The 19,511-nt window shown below is 33.1% G+C and overlaps 3 protein-coding genes across 10 annotated transcripts; 1 reads left to right on the forward strand and 2 right to left on the reverse strand.

Moving 5' to 3' along the window:
* Positions 1 to 122: 122 nt before the first annotated feature.
* On the reverse strand, positions 123 to 1,771 carry LOC130809204 (light-regulated protein 1, chloroplastic). Its single transcript, XM_057674868.1, is given in 4 exon segments — positions 123 to 406; positions 562 to 662; positions 665 to 734; positions 1,452 to 1,771. Coding segments are annotated over 4 exon segments (552 nt in total). The 5' UTR covers positions 1,757 to 1,771; the 3' UTR covers positions 123 to 330.
* A 459-nt stretch (positions 1,772 to 2,230) lies between these two features.
* LOC130809203 (sialyltransferase-like protein 1) lies at positions 2,231 to 9,859 on the reverse strand. The gene is made up of 11 exons (XM_057674867.1): positions 9,438 to 9,859; positions 9,276 to 9,355; positions 7,668 to 7,754; positions 7,505 to 7,582; positions 7,339 to 7,430; positions 7,013 to 7,214; positions 5,404 to 5,494; positions 4,781 to 4,839; positions 4,085 to 4,233; positions 3,555 to 3,636; positions 2,231 to 3,350 (listed from the first exon to the last, which is right to left on the reverse strand). The coding sequence occupies exons 1-11, from the start codon at positions 9,559 to 9,561 to the stop codon at positions 2,958 to 2,960; spliced, it is 1,437 nt and encodes a 478-aa protein (XP_057530850.1). The 5' UTR covers positions 9,562 to 9,859; the 3' UTR covers positions 2,231 to 2,957.
* A 2,905-nt stretch (positions 9,860 to 12,764) lies between these two features.
* LOC130809205 (WRKY transcription factor 44-like) lies at positions 12,765 to 19,209 on the forward strand. 8 transcript variants are annotated; one of them, XM_057674869.1, is made up of 6 exons: positions 12,765 to 13,037; positions 15,118 to 15,462; positions 15,553 to 15,681; positions 16,945 to 17,663; positions 17,768 to 17,926; positions 18,739 to 19,209. In XM_057674869.1, exons 2-6 carry the CDS (start codon positions 15,268 to 15,270, stop codon positions 18,923 to 18,925), a joined length of 1,389 nt encoding a protein of 462 aa, XP_057530852.1. In that variant the 5' UTR covers positions 12,765 to 13,037; positions 15,118 to 15,267; the 3' UTR covers positions 18,926 to 19,209. The 8 variants fall into 8 exon arrangements, with proteins under 8 accessions (XP_057530852.1, XP_057530855.1, XP_057530860.1 ...); XM_057674872.1 differs by having other exon boundaries at positions 15,132 to 15,462; XM_057674877.1 differs by having other exon boundaries at positions 15,200 to 15,462.
* Positions 19,210 to 19,511: the final 302 nt, after the last annotated feature.

Raw genomic sequence — 19,511 nt, forward strand, 5'->3', positions numbered from 1 at the left:
TGTTAGAAGACATGAAGTTAGAGTTCTACTTCTACCAATAAATCAAGTAAATTGAGTAAGATTGAAAAAGTAATATACATAGTCATTTAATCTTGTCGAAAATTTATGATTTAAAAAAACACTAAAAACGGTCAATATTATTATTATTATTATTATTATTATTATTATTATTATTATTATTATTATTCACACATACGAGATACAACCCTTTTAAGAGTAACTATAGTCTATAGAAGTCAAAATCTATTAGTATAAGAACAATATCTATACAAGTAGATAGATGAAACAAAGTTGTTTGCATCAATTTGGTCATGATTTCCCTCCTAAACCCTAATAGACTCCCTTCATATAAGGAGCCTCACAAAATTCACCTCCAAGGTCATCACATGCCTCTCCCCTTAGCACACTGCACAATACACAACAACATATTTAGAACAAATAATAAATTCACTCTTCCTCCGTCTTAATGATATGTATTTAGCTTTTTTATTCATATGACTATTATTTTAATTAAACAGAAACGTATTTTTAGATGACGAAATTTCTAACAAAAAAACGTACCTTTTGGGATCAGTGTTGTAATCAAAGTATTCCCTTTCAACCTGTTCAGAAACTGTTTTATTGTTGCCACTCATCATTTTTTGAGGCATCAAGTTTAACCTCAGGAGTCAGGATACATAACTGCTGCACAAGCATCTCCTTCAACTATCTCACATGCTTCTGCTGGAAATACTCTGTAAATTAAAGCATCCATCATCCATTACTAATTTATTGTAAGAAAATTTGTCTAGAATAATTTAACATTTTACTGATTTCTCTATAATAATCTCAGTTTTTGAATAAACATGAATAATTCCAACTACTCCCTTTGTTCCTTTTTGTTTGTCCACTTGAAGAGAAAGAAATTTAAATTAAATTTTTAAAATATATATTGAAGATAAAATATATTCATGTGAGTTCTTGTTAAATTTTTCTTGATGTAAAGTTTTTTAATCTATAATTTTGATAATTTTTTATTATGCGTACTTAGAAATATTTAAAGTTTAAAATTTGCTAAAAAAATATAATGGAGGGAGTATAAGAGATGCTTCCTAAGAATGCATAACTTCTTACCTATACAACAAGTTATTTTGCATAAAAAATGAAAAAAATAAATGCAAAATCAATTTATAAAAAATTGAAAAATTTAAAAAAATTAAAAAAGAAATTAAGTAAGTTTATTTTTTAATTTTAATTTTTAATAAATAATATTTTTGTAACTTTTTTTAGCAATTAACACGTAAAAATCGATCTAATTCCTGCATTGTATTTAAACAAGAGCGATTCAAAAGGTGATTAAAAGCGCAAGGTTAATGGAGAAAGAATCTAAATTACGAGTTAAAATCCCTGTTTAATGTACGTAATTAAATTCAAGATTGGTGCAATCAGCGACTTAGTACACGAAAACTTACGAGAAAGGAGAGTTGTAGTTGAAAGCTAACGATTGGAAGGGTACAGAAGAAGTGGCTTTGATCGGAGATGTGCGAGTAGAAGCTATAGATGTGGTAATCTTACAAGGAGAGCCAACAAAAATGGAGGATTTAGATGGGAAAAATGGTTTTGGATTAAGATGGTGAATGTTGATGCGATGTTTGTGGGTTGGTTGATATAGAAAATAGGTGAGATGAGGTTGTAATTTATAGTATTTTGAGAGTTTGGATAAGAGTTTGGTAATAACTAATACTTCAATCACAAAGAAGCCTTGCCAAATAACCATCAAAAATCCTAAATCCTATCACCTTGGAGATATTTTCTTTACTAGGGTCTAGGAGTATAATTGTACACCTTTAAACTTGTCTCAAATCTTATTACATTACTCCTCTCTTCTGCTTATTTAGACCCATTTGCTTTTCACACAGAGATTAGGAAATTAGATATATAATATAATATTGAAAAATAAGAGGAAAAATATACATAATATATAATAGGATTATATCCAAAAATAAAAATTGAGCAAATTTTATTAGAATAGATTAAAAAAATAAGACAAATTTAGTGGGATAGATGAGTAAATATCTTCCATTTTTATCCTCTTAAGCCAATTAAGTTTTTTTTTAAAATAAAAATTATAATCTTGAATTATGCTAATTTTTCACTACAAAACAAATTTAAAAAACTAAATATAATGAAGAATTAAGAAATAACATTTGAATTCAGTTTGGAATAGACAAATAAAGGACATCAATTTAGCCCGACAAAAGAGTATTAGAGAAAAAAATATAAAGGTGTTTGACAAATGGCTAATAACTGGTAGCTGATTATAAAGGCTAATTTGACCAACTGGTTTTAATAATTAGTTTGACCAGCTAATTTTAAACACGCTACTATGAGCAGCTTGTTCAAAAACAACTTATTCATATCAATAAACTGTTTCAACCAGCTAATTCACCTAACAATAGCATTAGCTAGTTTAACTATCCAACCTTCTAGTTATATTAAAATAAGCTAAAATTGCTCAATAAGCTAGTTTGCCAAACCCCCGGTTAAGATTAACATTTAAACCGTAAATCTTTGGTCTATCATCAGATTCAAGTTCTTTTATGTAATTAGTATCTAAAAACATACATACATTCCGAAGAGAAAACTGACAAACACTAATATCTTATAAAAGAATTACAACAGAAAACGGTAGGACATTTTTGAGGTACAAGGGACAATCAGAATCAGCTATAAGAAGAATATAACTGCACCCAAAAAATGTGTAATATCTGCAACATGTTACCGGAATCTGACATCTGCCCTGAAACCTGATTGTCAAGAAGAGAGGTGCCATACGAAACCTGTTAACGTCATTAATGGATTGCATTTCGGTACTAAACATGGCAAAACCTGAAAGATAACCACTCGGAAAATTGCAGATATGAAGGTGCATTGGCAAATGGGTGCGGATGAGAGTTCCTGGGATAAATATATATTGATTATACTGCAACTTTTGAAGTGTGTCTTATACAAACAAGATCGTCCAACTTGTTACCGTCCACCTTATATAAGGAAACACCCTCCATTTGTTGGTAGTATTCTCGTGCTTCCTTTCTCAGGCTCTCGAAAGGCATCAATTCCCATTTACTGTAATTTGAATTCTTTCTGACTTCACTCATGTCTGAAGAACCAGAGATGGGTCCATTGTAAGCAGCACTTTTCTCGCCCCAAAATTTGCAATTCCTGAACTGGCCCTCGTTCCCAACTTGACCCGTCTCACTATGCTTTAAACGGATAGCTGCAGTGTGAGCCCGTTTTATAGCATCTCGACTTGGTATATTTGACCAATCTTCCCTTCTTTGAGCTCTCATTGGTGAATGTATTCTTATCACCTGCATCAAAAAAAAAACTAACCAGTGACCACCCATCAAAGCAAGAGAGCCGCCATTTATATCAAAATACAGTCTGTACCTCCAATCTTGTACATCCGACCCCTCAGGGACCGTTTAGACAAGGCCACTTGGCATTGGGATAAAGACATGTGTAGACTGTACCAGACAAACAAGGAATAGAGAGAAGGAAAAAATCAATCATACCCCCAAGCACTCCAGTAGCTGATAGTATGCTCTTCCTTGAAGAGGGTTGTGTCCCTTCCTCGGTTCAGAAAAGTATCTAGTCCTAAAGATCATGAATCGATCAAAAACTCAGAAGTGAATGCAATTTATAAATCATTAAAAGGCATGGCATGACAAAAATAAAAATCATATTGGGTCACAATGAAACTGATACAGGGCAGTTTGTAACATGCCTCGAGTCCTGACTATAGTTTTCCATCAACCACCCAATCATCTTTATTCACACCATCATGTCTCTAATTACCCACTCGATGCATTACCTCCAATTCAAGTAAGCCTTAGAATTAAAATAGATTTGAAATCAATCCATACCAATACAAGCCGATTCACCCCATCTTAAATCTTTTTCAAACCTCAAGTTCCCCCCCCCCCCCCCCCCCCCCCCCCCCTTAATATTGGGAAAAGGATGAAAGTATTCACATTTACATAAACTGGACACCACAGATAAATAGGTCAACCTACAAAGGAAAGATATAAGTAGAAGAACTCACCATTCTTTGTACCCAGGGTCAACAGTAAAACCATATATGTCGACAATGTCACACATTGAAAGAGCGAGCTCTATAGATTTCATTCCTGTCCCTTTGGCTCCTCTACGAAGCACAATTCCCTGGAATAGGTATACTGGATTTGCAATACTCTGCCACCAAAAGAATTAACATGAAAATGTAAAAAGGACTTTTTGATTTATTAATTAGAGAAAACTTCTCGAGGGAAAATAGGTATTCTCATTTCTAAATTAGTAAATAGAAAAACTTCTCGATGGAAAAAAGGTATTCTCATTTCAGAAGACATGAAACACTGAAAACGGCAGAATTAAAGGCTTCAAAAGATGCAGATCCCTACGCATCGGTAAACAAGTTAAATCAATATGGTTTCTGAATTAAGAAAATCTATAGAATCCTTAGTTCCTCACCATCCAAGGAGAAACATAGGAAAAGGGAGGAAAAAGCAAGACACGAAGGCATACAAAGATTTGCCACAGAAAAAAAGGAAAAAAAAAAAGACAAAGCCAACCAGTTCCTCATTCTTTGTATCTTGCTGATGAGAATGTGAACGTCCAAGATGACCAATAAGCACTCAAAAGCACACTCAACATTCACAGAAAGGTTATGACTACAGCCATCTCCAGTAGCAATATATCAAATTAGGTAAGACAATAATGTAAATACTTTAGAATGTATCACCTTTATCATCTCATTGAAGTCTCTGTGTGTCACACTTTTGATGATAAATACTTCCTCAGCTGCAAGAATATGGATAGAGGTAAGAACCACAATTGAAAATCCATTCAATAGCATCCAGTCAATCCCATTCACCCACCAGGAGAAAGATGGAAGACTTCCATTTTGCATTCTATTACTTCATTTTCAGTTCTTTTCTTAATTCCTTCTTTGCAATCAAGGTTGTGTATGTCTTGATTCCCAAACCATAAAACAATCAAAAGGAAATAAAAACGATAATTTGAGGGTGGATCTGTAATTTTACTGGTTGCTAGCGATTCTTAATTTTATAAGGTAAATCCTTAATTGTCATGTAGCCATAGACTCATAGTGAAAAATCTTAGCCAGATCAACGCATCACACCCAAATTGTAATGGTCGACAATCACAAAACCATTTGCATTGACCAAGAAAGTGATTGTGCAACTGTTACTGCTTTCACTACCACATATGCGATTCCGCACTTTGCTTATTTTACCTCCAAACTCATATCGTACCTCTCCCTTGATTGGGAATGCAACTTCAACAATTGTCAAATAATAACTGTAGCATACAATAAATAAATGAAGAATTAAATTGACCACTTACGGGCCCCTTTAAGGATGTTGATCATGTTACGAGCGGTGCCTCTAACTCCTAGACGAAAAGTCCGCTTCATACCAACATATTTGGCATATTTCTGCATTATACCATGAAAAATATATTGAGATAACTCTAAAACATCCTTAAGAAATAAAAGTTAAAATAAAAAAAGGCTAAAAAACAAGGCACAGATATTTTGAGAGAGGCCACATAATATAATTTAAGGAAAACATTGTAACTCCACCACGAGGTCATGTATGAAAAGCATGAGGAAAGACCATTTTCGAGCCTTCCAACTAATTTTTGATATTTGATTATATAAGACAAATTTATTGAGCCTTGAAACATATAAGATTGTCTGGTACTATAGCTTCTATAGTTCACAGTATGGAGATAGAGCATCCACAATATTGTTAAGAAAAAAGAGCATTTAATGTGACAGCAATGCATTATAATTACAGTACAACAAAAATGGTTAACTAAAACAAAATCCTCACTTTGTATTAAAAAGAAATGTAAAAACTTTGGTTAGGAATGTTTGACGGGGAAAGGGATGAAGTAGAAACTAAAAATGAAGCTTTGCTTTTTGCATGAGGAAAGAAATGAAGGAAACCTAATTGACAAAAATAGTATGTCAAGTTTCATTTGAAACAATGCTGTATAGTAGTACAAGTTAATAAAGTTCTCCAAACAAATTTTACACATTTGCTATATAAAATTCTAAAAGAAATTGACAAATTGAATTTTCTAAAATCAAGCTTTTTGAAAAAAAAAAAATAGCAGATAAGGTAGTAATCACACAATCACAGTAACAGCCAAAGTGTCAAAGAAGTGACAACTCACCATGTGGCTATCGCACCATAAGTTAACAAGTTGATAAAGATCAATCTTATAATCGTCGTTCAAGATTTTTGCAACTCTAAGATTTTAGTACAAATGACAGATTTAATTTAAATGACAGATTATGATGTCATCCATGCTCATGCTACATACTATTATGCAGTAATGTAAATTACCATGTGTAACATAAACAAGTTGTTCGAGGCCTTTGATGATATAACTCTGATGACTGATGGTTTGATTTTAGTCCTTTAACTCAGTTGATCAACATCCTTTTCGTTTATCTTTTACTTCTCGGTAGTCAATTGTTCACATGCCCATGAGGTTTTCGCTTTTTCTGAAGTACTTGATTCTCAGGCCAATTTTAGAGATACTTCTCAAAGCTTTCCCAAGCTAGTAAGCAAAGAGATAGTAGGGCATATTTGACATTCGATTGACCTACTTTGGAGCCCCTACGATTTTTATGATTCAGTACACCAGGATGCCCAAGTGTGTACCTAGTCTGCACTATGAATCAATCACAGACTAGCATATAATCTATGTCAATACCTAAACTGCTGAATGCTGATACTCATCGAAAATATTCTATGAATACTGTTGTATGTCAGATTATTTACTCCTCCTTCCAGCCAGAGCAACAGAGTGTAGAGGAAAAAATTAACAGAGATGTTTAAACAAGAGGCGTGGAGACTACAATGCTTGTCACAGTTTTAGATACAAAATAGCGAAAGCATCTTAAATGAACACAAAGTCATCATGAATTCTAAAGAATCACCTCATTAACCGGGGCCTCATTATCTCTAATCACCGCATCGTGACTGTCAATCTCTTCACCAAATTCTGTTAATAGAAGGTCTCCAGAATTTCCAACAACTGCACATCTTTCAAATTGACGGGGATGAAAGGGAGGTATGGCCGGTAATATAGGACTGAGAAGCTCATCACAAAGAGACTTATTGTAGCATTTCTTATCTCCCCTGACACAATGTAAAGTATGAAATTGAGTACATGTTAGCTACCAAATAATATGTAAGAAATTCTTAAAGAAAGTAATTAACAATAACACAAAATACAAGCATTTCATTGAAGTTCAAATCTTACAATTGGGCTATCCTTTTTGCTGCATAGTCTAACCAACCATCTGGACGAACATCTAGATACTCTCTGGTCAATACTGTTGTTACATTACGATACTGCAATATACACACAGTAAGAGACTATTTTGAAAGCTGTGATTCATAAATTGTTCAGAAACAAGTGACTTTACCTGCTCCCAAAGTAAAATTGCTTCACAGACATCATAATCATACTCTAATGGTTCCTTCTTCTTGAACTGCTCATTATACTGCATGGAGTAATCATTTCAGGATTGCGTCATTCAGAAGTTAACCAATATCAATGAAAAAACAGTACATTTGCAAAAGATGTACCCATGTGCTGTTGGTGCCTTCAGGATATTTGAGTTTCAATTTGCAATGATCAATAATATGTGCTGTAAGTCCAAGACCTCTCTTTGCCTACATGAGTTTCTGAGTTTTGTCAGGCATAACACAAGATGCATGATGGAAAATAAAAATATTGTTAATTTTCACATAGTGAACCAGACAACATATAAAGTTTGGCATAAGTTAAAGCAAAAGGAAAAATTACATTAAATGATAATGCAAAAAAATAGTAGAATTAATCAAAATGAGATGCATTTTGAGGAAAAACCTTCAAACAAGATCAAAATTAATGTGTCACAAAACTATTCAGTTTAGTTCACCTCAGCTAAATACTAGAATTATCAATTAAGTTAAATTCCACACTAACAAGTTAAGTTCATGCTAGTCAATATTTAAAAGTACTAATTCGCTCAAATTTTCAGCACATATAATTTCAACTTTATTCAATTTAGTTCAAGAAACATAAGGGAAGCATGACAAGGTGACTTGAAAGGAAGCTGAATAAGCACTCAAAAGCAAGCGTTTGGAAGATTATTTGAAAAACGCCCACACCAACTTAAGAACACAATTTTACCAATTGAGAAGAGCTTTGATTAAATAATTCACATTTACTTGTTAGACGTGTACATATTACATAATTCTAAAAAGTAAACCAATTACTCGACACATTTAGAATCTCTTCAAATGCACAACAAAATCGTTTCATGTAACTTTTCAAAGATCATATACTCATGAAAAACAAATAGGCTACAAGCCTACAACTTCCATTTTCAAAATTTTGAGGAACAACATAAATCAACATCTATGTTACTCCAATCACTTTTCCAACCTCATCTTCAACACCTTCAAAAACTATTACTTCTACTCTCCATTTATTCCACCTCAAGAAACAGACATGGAAATAGACACTTGAAAGCAAACTTATGGAAATGCTTCATACATGACATCATTGGCATCTAAGATAAGTTGGAAGATGTAACAGACTTCAAATTTCAAAAAATACTTGGGTATGAACAAATATAGAAAACCCACAAATAGAAAGCTTTTCCATATGATGTTTCTAACTAATCAGAACTTGTGAATGGCAAGGAATTTCCAAATACAAAAAATTAAAGTACAATGGAAATACTTGAATCATAAAATTAAGGTAAATTTTTAAAAAATTAACGCGGTAACTATGAGATTTACCAAATTATTTCACCATGACTTTTATGCATATAAAACGTTAGCAAACGTTAATTTTGAAGCTTCAAGCTTGTACGCCTATATATGCGACTCTCCATTTCAAATGCCATCAATCTTTAACTTTTTTTCCCAAAATATAAACACTAACTCTAAGGGGAAAAATATGATTTGGATGAAAGACGTAGACTTAAAGGTTTATATTTTGGGGAAAAAGTTGAAACCAGTGGCTGGTGGCATTTGAAATGGTAAGTCACGCGTGCACCAGCGTTAAAGCTTCGACGTTTGCTCGTTTTGTGTGCAAAAAGGTTTACCGCATGGATTTCTCTAAAATTTTAGAACCACGTGCAAAATCCAAAACCTCAAGATTAACCCGTGAAATTTCTCTAAAATTAAACATAAAAAACTCACCACGCATTGCTGAACATTGCTCTGGAACTGAGACAAAATTTCAACTTCCAATCTATTGGAAAGATCTGGGTTTCGACTGCCTGCAAACAAAAAGCCAGTAAAAAATCAAGAACAAACAATAAAAAAAAGTAAATCAAAAAAGGGGAGAAAAAAAGGGCAAACCGCTAAAGATAGAAGATTGAATGAAGAAAACGAAGAGACAGAAACAGACGATTATGCAAACTAGATGTTTTATAGTTGAATGTCGGTGCTTGCTTTGAGTTTGATTATGAAATTGAGCTCTCATGTTTCAATCTGGAATTCTCGAATACCCAAATCTATGAATTGTTAGATGGAATCAACAACTGATTTGCCACTCTACTGTGATTAACGAGTAAAAATCTGTTGAGTATGATTACAATATTGATCGATTTTGAGAGAATTTGTATGATTTCAAGTCTGAATCAGTGATTTCTGCCAAATTTTAATGAAGCGGGAGGAAATTTCAGTTCTTAGCCTTGCCAAATCTCGATATTTATTTTACACAAAAATGCTCTACTAATTCCCATGTTTAAGCATATTTTTATTATTCCTATGATTTTTTAGCTTATACCGCACAATAATTCAAAAACTGGTCCTTTAATATTCGTTATTGATATTAAATAAAAACTTTTAACTTTTAATTCATCAAAATTTCATCAATTTATAAAATTAAAAATATTAATATTTTCACTATGATTTTGATTGGTAAATAAATAAAATTTAAAAAATAAATCAATCTTTATTGATCCGCATAAAATAAACTCAATTATTGTTTATTTGTAATTTCTAATTCTTGATTTACGAAGAAACTTAGAAGATTGTTATGAACAATAGATCGATTTATTTTTAGCAAATATACCTAATAGGTAGATTTATTAAAAAATAAATAATAGTTGAATCTATTTTCAGTGTATTATGCAAAGGTTGATTTACTAATAACAATTTATCCTAAAAAATATACCTAACAGTAATGTGAATTTTTAAAAAAAAACTATTACTAATACATCATCATACTATCTACTGATTTATAAACATTTGTGGCATTTGTCACTTTATATGAACATTTGCTCCAAGTGTCACTTCATACAAGCATTTGTGTTGCCAAATGCCACTTCATACAACAATTTGTGTCATTTGTTACTTCATATAAGCATTTTTTATGTGTCAAGCAAGTGTCATGCCACTTTTTTCAACAAGACTCTTACATATATTCTTGCATTTTCAAATTAAATAAAAACTACTCAACTACTTAACTCCTCCATTTGAACCAAACAACAATAAACCATCACCTACTTAATAGACAACATTATATATTCTTGTATTTTTTTTATTAAATTTTATTATTATTATTATTATTATTAAATTACTCTTTTCCTTTACCTACTTTATGTATATCATATCAACATTTAGTATTCACATTAATAATATTATAACTACCCTTTTTCCTACTCCTTCTAATTAATTTTGATTTTTTTTTTCATTTTCACAATGCAATATAATTCTTATTCATACCAACATTTAGTATCATTGATACCACCATTTAGTATTATTTTAAGAGGTACAACATTGAATGATTATACCACTATACATATACACTCATTATATGATAATATTAGATACCACTTAACGTATTGCTCAAATCACAACACAAAATTTATTTGCTGATGCAAAATGACTTTACCATTTAAAAAACCTTTGGAGATTAAAGAATCAAAGGATTTGTTTAAAATTAAAGCTAAATTCATATATACATGAAAATCAATGGAAAATATAGGTAAAGGACAGGATATAAAGGAACTGCGTTACACATGATCATAATGGATGATGAGGTAAATTACTTTGTTATTTAACAAAATGAATTATGTAATTTATCAACCAATAAACAAGGATTACTCTCACTAATTAATGCTATAGTATTGTGTTTATTTTATAGTTTTTTCCCAATTTCAGAGAACTACAATCCAAACCTTCATTGCTACTACAACTGAATCAAGGTTTACTAAAATAATTTGTTTCTCACATGGGTTGTAATTTGATTTCACAAGGAATGTACACATGATCATCTTAATATGTAATTCAAAAAATGAAAATGATTGAATTTCAATATATGATAATGTTAAAATTTAATAAATATTAAACTTGCAATTTTACACCTCCCATTTTTTTATAATATAGCTTCAAAAACATTATATATATATATATATATATATATATATATATATATATATATAATTTTAATAATCAATTAATAAATATTACTTAATATTAAGTATTAACATAAAAATTTTGAAAGAAAACCGTGCATAGCACGGGTATAATCCTAGTTTAGATAAACGAGCATATAGGGATTCACCATAGGTAGAACCCTAACGACCCGTTTGATAGGTGGTAATGTGAATGAAAAACTAGTGTAACTTTAGTTGAAAAATCTCTTGACTACCTTAATGGTCATTTTGTCTAACTTCAACCATCACATTTTCTTCATAAAATCCATTCTAATACATTACCATAAAAATAATATGAAACTTTTAATAAAATTTACACTATAAATCATTCTCATTACCACCATTTAGTACACTAACCAAATGGGCCTCAAGAAACGTAACTTAAATTGTAAAAGTGTGTAACATAATAATCAATGTATCTTTGTTTTGCAAGTCGGAATCAATATTTTGAGACTTCAAATACGACTAGACATGAAAATTATAACCGAGAATTTGATTGAATATGTACTATTCCCTTGTTTTGCATAATAATAGAATTGTTTTTTGAAACTTCATAAAACAAAATTACCAATGAAGTGTATTAATATTATTTATTCTCTAATTACGAGTCTCAATATTCAAGTTTCACCATGTTCTTCTCCTCATGATATAAATTGGTGGGACTTGAAGACTCGAGACTTATAAAACTTTTGCTATTATCTCGATAAGTCTCCATTAGCGTAGTAAGCGAGGACAAAAAACACCTATGGATATGTAAAGATTGCATATCTATCCTAGTACTTGTAGCTGAGAATTGTGATTTTTTATGATATGAAAATGAGAGAATTAATTTCATATACATGTTCGGAGTAATTTTGAATTCTTGTTTTATAGTTTTATCTAGATTTCATAGAAGAAACTTTGCAACTTTTCGTATACAATTTATGATTTTATTATCGTTTTAACACAGAAAATCATTTAGCCTAATTATTTGGTCAATTTTGTACTTAGAGTCTAATGTAATTGATTGTATTTTATTGTAAATTTACTTTATAATCAATTATTAAGTTTTTCTAACGACTAAAGTATTCCAATATAATCTTTAAATTTTATACATTTAATAACCAATAAAGCAAGAAATTCATTATCATCCATATACAAAAAATTTTTTTGAATCGAGTCAAAATTTAAGAAAATACAAAAAAAAACCTAAAATTAGGTTAGTTAAGAGTGGAAGCACGTGAAAGCAAGATGACTGTTAGTTGGTCGAGCAACCATTACCAACCCACAAGGAAGATCAACACAACATTCCCTAATCCCTCCCCTTCATACATCATCATGTTCATCTTCTTCTACCTCCATTTTCATCCTCCTCTTTCTCTTCTCTGTTTCTTCCCTTCCAATTTCCTCCCTCTTTTTCTTATTTATGCTCCCAATTTTCAACTATTTACCAGAACTGTTCGTCAAAAGGGATAATTCAATCTCTATTCTACTTCTACAAACTTAGGTACTGTGTTTTGCTGATTTTTTTTATGATGTAAGTATGCTAGGAATGATTATTTTTATTTTCTAGTTCAAATTTGATTGCTGCTTGATGATTTTTGTCTGGATTGATATCAACTGCATGATGATTTTAGTTTCTATCGCCTTATTAGTATTTAAACTTAACCTAGTTTTAACGAGAATTTTCATAAACAAACTTACATTTTGTTTGAAATAATCTTGAACACATTTTTAATAGAGTTAAAATTGAAGCATTAACCATCAAACAACGATTGTACAGACTTTGTTTTGGTGTGCATTGAAAGTTTAGTCACATGATAATGTTTAGTTTTTTGGGCCGACATTAGATAATTTTTTCCACATTCCTTGGGAGGGGATTTTGTGGAGGTTGGTTTTTACTGTTTTGGCAGAGTGCTTGTTGGTGGGTGCGCAGCATTATTGACTGTATAAAACCTAAATTTCTATCTCAAAAAAATCTGTAATTTTTGGTCTATCCTCTTTCTTTTGTTACTAAATTGGATTTTATTGAACAATTTTTATTTTTAGTTGAGATATAGTCAAGGTCAAATCGTTCTTGGTAAATGAGGTTGTGGTAGAATAGTTTTGTAATTTATTGGGTTTGATATGCTCGGAGGCATAAGCCAATGCTAACAATTACAAGTTACAACCCTTTTAGGCAGGATTTCCGGCACTGAGATGCTTGAACGAGTAAGCTAAGTGCGCTTCTGAGCACTTACAACCCTTAGCATTTGCTTTGCTCGTGGTTGTGCGAATAGCCTAAGCTTAACCGAAATCACGGAAACAATAAAGCAATTAATCAATAATAAAGAAATTAAGACACAAAGGTTTTCTTATCATTGTGATCGAGTGATTGAGTCACCAGACCCCAAAATTCTTAATGACTTTTCTCAAAATGATCAACTCTAATTTTCTAAAACAAATTTATATAGTAAACCAAACAAAGAAACAGCTGCCAAAGATTGAGCCCTCGAGGACTTGTTAAGCTCCTTCTCGACGACGACAACGAGTCATTGAGTCCGCATTTTTCCAGCCCTGTGAACTTCGTTTGTTCTGAAATTGAGCCTTCCCTTGCTTCCAAAATATTGGGAATCAAGTCATAACACGCCAATAGTGATGGTTAACAGTTAACTCAGTTAACAATCAATTTTAACTCTTATGTTCAATAGCTGATTCCTGGAGATGAAATTGGGTCTATAAAGTGTTTTAAAAGAAATAATAAGGTTATTATTAAGGAACTGATTCACCTAAAGCTCAAATCGATGATTTTAGCCCCAGTAGCCCCAGGATATATTATATATTCTATCATGCCCCCTCACACAAGAGTCTTTTGGGCTAGAGGTGCGGATGCATCTGTCACACGTGTTCAACCCGCTTACCAAAGAAGAAATAAGAAAAAGGGGACAGCTGTCTTGTAATCATTAGTCATTAGATATTAAGTGCTTAGGTGTCTTAGTGGGTCTTGTGTTTGACTCCTATATAAGACTATCATTGTACATATTATGTTTTTGTCAAGTAAGAAATAAAAGGAAGTTTTGGGCAGGAGCTTAACAGTGTTCGAAACTGTGTTACCTTAGTGTGTGAATTAATATTTTCTTTCTTTCTTTAATCTCTATTTCTTGATAACTCAATTCCATAGCAATCTGGGCAGAGGACAGAACTGATCTGTCACAGCATCATATGCCCTTTTCCTACATAGCACTAAATATTGCACTTGAAATAATGAGGGGTGGATGAGATTCAAACGATTTGAACCTATAATCTTCCATTACGTTGATACGATGCTAGGAAACCAATTCAATCAAAAGCTTAGGTTGATGGTTGTAGCCTCAGTAGATTTTTTGTTCTGCTTGTCGATTGTGAAGATGGTAGTTGTGTGCCCGATCAACAGTCAACTGGAAATAGCCATTCTACTATGACAGTGTAAGGCTGTGTATGAATTCCTTACCCGATCGGAAAGATTTTTTAGGCATTGGAATAATGTTAATGTTTATGAGTCTATCATAAAAAAGCCATTGGAATAATGTTGATAACTGCATTAGTGTTATTTTTCTATAAATCATTCATTCATTCTAGTCTTGCTCATTCATCTGTAGTTGACTTGTTGCAGCAGCATTAACTGAATAAACTTTCTGAAGCAAGTCATTGATTATACAAACAAAAACGTTTCGTGTTCAGGAGGGTCAGGACTTAGTCTGATATTAGAGCCTAATGAGCTGCTGTCACTTTGCTGTCTATTGATTGCAATGGAGGTAAAGGAAATAGATCGAGTGATCATATCAAAGCCAGTTGCTTCAAGGCCTAATTGTACTGGCTTTAGACTAGAGCTTCTTGCTGGTCCTATCAATGCCTCATTGCCACCAGAAACAGCGGCTGCTGCGACCAGGCCCAAAACAGTGAGACCCACAACTAGTCAGGTTAAACCTACCAGTGAAATTCAGGTCAAGTCTTGTACTCCAGCAGGCCCCAATAGAGAAAATTCTTTTAGAGTGGATTTGTTGGTTTGATATCTGGTGTAATTGCTATCACAGGTTGACACTTCTGAAGCAGCTTTTGATTGTTCATCTACTAGTATCTCCAGAGTCCATAATCAATCAAACATCTTCAAACCACTGGCAAAGTCTGTTTCTAAGGCAACTATTTCTCTTTTGGCCAATCTGGTCAGTACAAATTCTGGAAGTCTTTTGAAATTTTATGTATTGTATTTTTGTATAGTTCATTTATTTCGTGCAAAGTGTACTAATCATGAGCCTTCGACATCGTTTCAATGGGATGTATGGAAGGAAGCGGAAAGAAGGGTATACACACGATAAAGCCAGGAAGAGGAGCCCTTTTTTGGAGGGGGAGGGACAAGTCTCTTTAAAGAGATAATTAAAAGACAGTTTAACAATAATTTGGTCCATTATGATCTTCTCATGGTCATGAAAATTGTCTCCTTGGGATATCCATTGGCTATGCCGCCCATAGTTCAAAAGCTCGGTAACGGTTGTGATTGCGGTTACAACACGGCAATACGATCGGTAACGATAGTGATGTGGTTACCATAACGCTAAATATCGGTCGAAAGCATGAAGTTTCCCTCAAAACAGCCCAAGTCGCGGTTTTTTTACACCTTCACAACACGGAAATATTAGTTTGGTTTTTATGAAAATCTTTGCAATGCAGCCGATGTGATGTGATGCAGCCTTTTTTTTGCACAATGATTATTGCTGCCTCCTGAGCTCCTTTTGTAGGCTATAAATTACACTTTCTCTTCTTGTTGAGTTTTGCTTCTGTCACCTTTGTCATTTTGTTATTCTTGCAGTTGACCCCATTTTGTTGGATTAAGTCTGGTATTGTTGTTTGATCCTATCACCTTCACGTTATGAGTATGTGTTGCTTTTCATATCTTAGATTAATTCATTTATTAAAGTCTTTTTGCTACCTTTCTTTGGAATCTGTTGATGGATCTTTTAGTGTAGCCTGCTAGTGCCTACTAGTCTCAATGGGTTACATAGGTAATAATACCATTTGTACTAGGTGACAACTGTTCAGTACTGATTTGATACTTGGTTTTGGTTGTACTATACTACTGTTCTGGTAGAGTAATAGCTAGAGACAGTTAAGTTAATGGAGCTTCTATTTATTGAATGCGTTAGTAATTTAAACATAGTTGCTTTAGAATTGTTCGAATTGCACACGACTGATCAAATCCGAACGTGACCCAATCCTACTTCAAAATAACATTATATAAAATGAAATTGATTGATATGTTCGTTAAGCAGTAAGCACACTCAAAACCCGAAAGCTACCTTACCCATACAAGTATCATACTCAATAGCCGACCGAATACCCAATGAACCTTTGAGTTGCTTTAACTTTTGGACAATGTTTAGACTCCTTTGTAATATATTGCTCTATATATCTTTTTGCTTGTGGAGCAGAGCAGTTCTGGAATTTCCCATCAACAAGCATTATCTCAGTTTGGTGTGTCTGCAAAACTGGACAAACTTCAAATTTTCTCAAATCAGCATTCAAATAATCTGTCATTTGTGGAGCTGTCTAAATCCATTGAGCCCCCTACAATAGCACCACAGATGCTAGATGAAGAGCTTAGAATGATGGCATCTTCTACAGCCGGGATCAATAAACGCTCATGTGACGGGTATAATTGGCGAAAATATGGGCAAAAGCAAGTCAAGGGTAGCGAGTTTCCAAGAAGTTACTTTAAGTGTACTTATCCAAAGTGTCCAATGAAAAAGAAGGTTGAGAGATCATTAGATGGACAGATAACAGAAATTGTCTACAAAGGAGAGCATAACCATCCGAAGCCAGATCATCCCAAACGCAATGTATCACAAGTGCAAGAATCGGCAATCGCTGGGACTGATCAAGATCACAGTATCAGTGACCCCAAGCATGACAATCTTTGTGATGAAATTGAAGGTTTTGAGAGACAGATGGAGAATGAAAATTCATTGATGACTTCCAAGCAGGCTTTGTTCCCTGGAAACTATGTCCCACTATTTTATAATTCTGTTGATACAGAAGAGTGCAGTGCTGGTGACAGGGCTATTGTGGATCCAGCTGGAATTGGCAGGGGTTGTGAAGAAGCGGACCAGCCAACGAAGGTTGATGATAATGGAACCAAAAATAAGCGAAGGTAAGATGTGACGTAAATGGTAATAGCAGATGACTTGCGTATGCTTTCAGGTTTTTATTCCGAATTTTTAGTGCTATGTCTGCCTGTGTCCTTTTTGGTATCAGGAAACAGGACAAGCAAAACAATGATACAGGCAAATCAGGTGAAGGTGTAATAGAGCCTTGTATATTGGTGCATAATAACTCTGAGCCTGAGATAATGGGGGATGGCTTTCGTTGGAGAAAATATGGGCAGAAGGTAGTGAGACGAAATCCTTACCCCAGGTTAGTACTCAATATTTATCTGTGCTTGAAAATATTGTGTTAGGACCAAGTGTTTGAAGTCCATGCCTAGGTATCTAACATCTTCGACCCCAGCTGTGTGTACCATATCAAAGTTTGAAACAGTAACATTTATTTCCAGGAAAAAAACCTAGGAATAGAAAATACTCTTTTTTTTACAGTTCATGTAAATTTACCACTATACCTTATTTCGATGGGCCAAAGATTTGTAGTTATTTGGTTTCAGATCATAATGGACTATATCAAAATGACTCATTAAATCTGTGTACTTTTTATTTATGTGAAGTTTCGGATGGTGTTTGATACCCTGGTCAATCGAAAATAATCTCTCTGTTATCAGTAACAAAGGTAAGATTAGATATGTCTGACCTCTCAAAAGTCAAAACCCACCCTAGGCGGGATTCTCTTGACAGCATTGGGGTAATGAAATATTGTATGAAAATTTGAGCTATTGCTGCTTGCTAAATCTTTTCTAAGGAGAAAAAAGATTGGTGGATCAATTGTTTCAAAGTTATTTTCTTGAGCGCATTAGATTGTCATTTGTCTGTTTTGTCGCAATGAGCAAGCTACTGGTAACTTAGATTGCACCAAGTTTTTCCTTTCTGTGTAATTATCTGTCAATATGATCGTGTATCATGTGTTATTTGAAGATTAATTCAAGAGAGTAGTAATGAATTATACCATGATTAAAAGAAAATAGGCCCTCTTTTTTTTGGAGAACCATATTGTTCAATGCTCACAAATCATAACCATTGTGCAATTCATGATTAAGTTTAAATTTTGTTCCCATACAGAAGCTACTATCGTTGCACCAGCCCCAAATGTAATGTACGGAAACATGTTGAAAGAGCGATGGATGATCCGGGAACCTTCATCACAACCTATGAAGGAAGGCATAACCATGAAATGTCGATGAAGACTACGAACAATTCAACAACAGAGCCAGAGACACAAGTCCTTACTATAAAAGATAAGCAATAAAAGAGAAGTGTTCTGCAATACTTACATACCTAAGTTCTTGGTATAAAACATATAACTTTGTAGTGTGTTTGCTAGACGGTTATAAAAGATAGTAATAGTAATGAGTTCAATGTAAGTTTATACGTTAAGTTCCATGTCAATATCCGTGGTAAACCCGACTACCTTTTGTGATCTCGTGTTCTTCACAAATTTGTATTGGTATCTTATATATAAATGATATTGAGTGTGGAAATTTATGAACAAAATACGTGTTTGGAAATGAAGTTTCAGTGCCCGTGTTTGTAGAATTCCGTCTAAATTCATTCCCATTATCATCCGTTGTCGCGACCAACTTAGCTTTTAAGTTCGCATGTAAACCAACTCAACTAATTAGAGCTATCTTTGAAATTCATGTAAGATTGTAGAAGAACATTTGTAGAAAAATTGAATGAAATGAGCTTTTTAAGAAAAAATTTTCTCAAAATAAGCTTTGTAAAATTCTATGTCAAAACTAAGGTCAATTATTTGTTCACTGTTATTAACAGCGAACAAAAAAGCTGATGAATTTGTCATCAAAGCGATTTAGTAAGTATCGGTTACGACTTTT

The sequence above is a fragment of the Amaranthus tricolor genome, chromosome 3, assembly GCF_026212465.1.
Source record: "Amaranthus tricolor cultivar Red isolate AtriRed21 chromosome 3, ASM2621246v1, whole genome shotgun sequence".
Taxonomy (NCBI): Eukaryota; Viridiplantae; Streptophyta; class Magnoliopsida; order Caryophyllales; family Amaranthaceae; genus Amaranthus; species Amaranthus tricolor.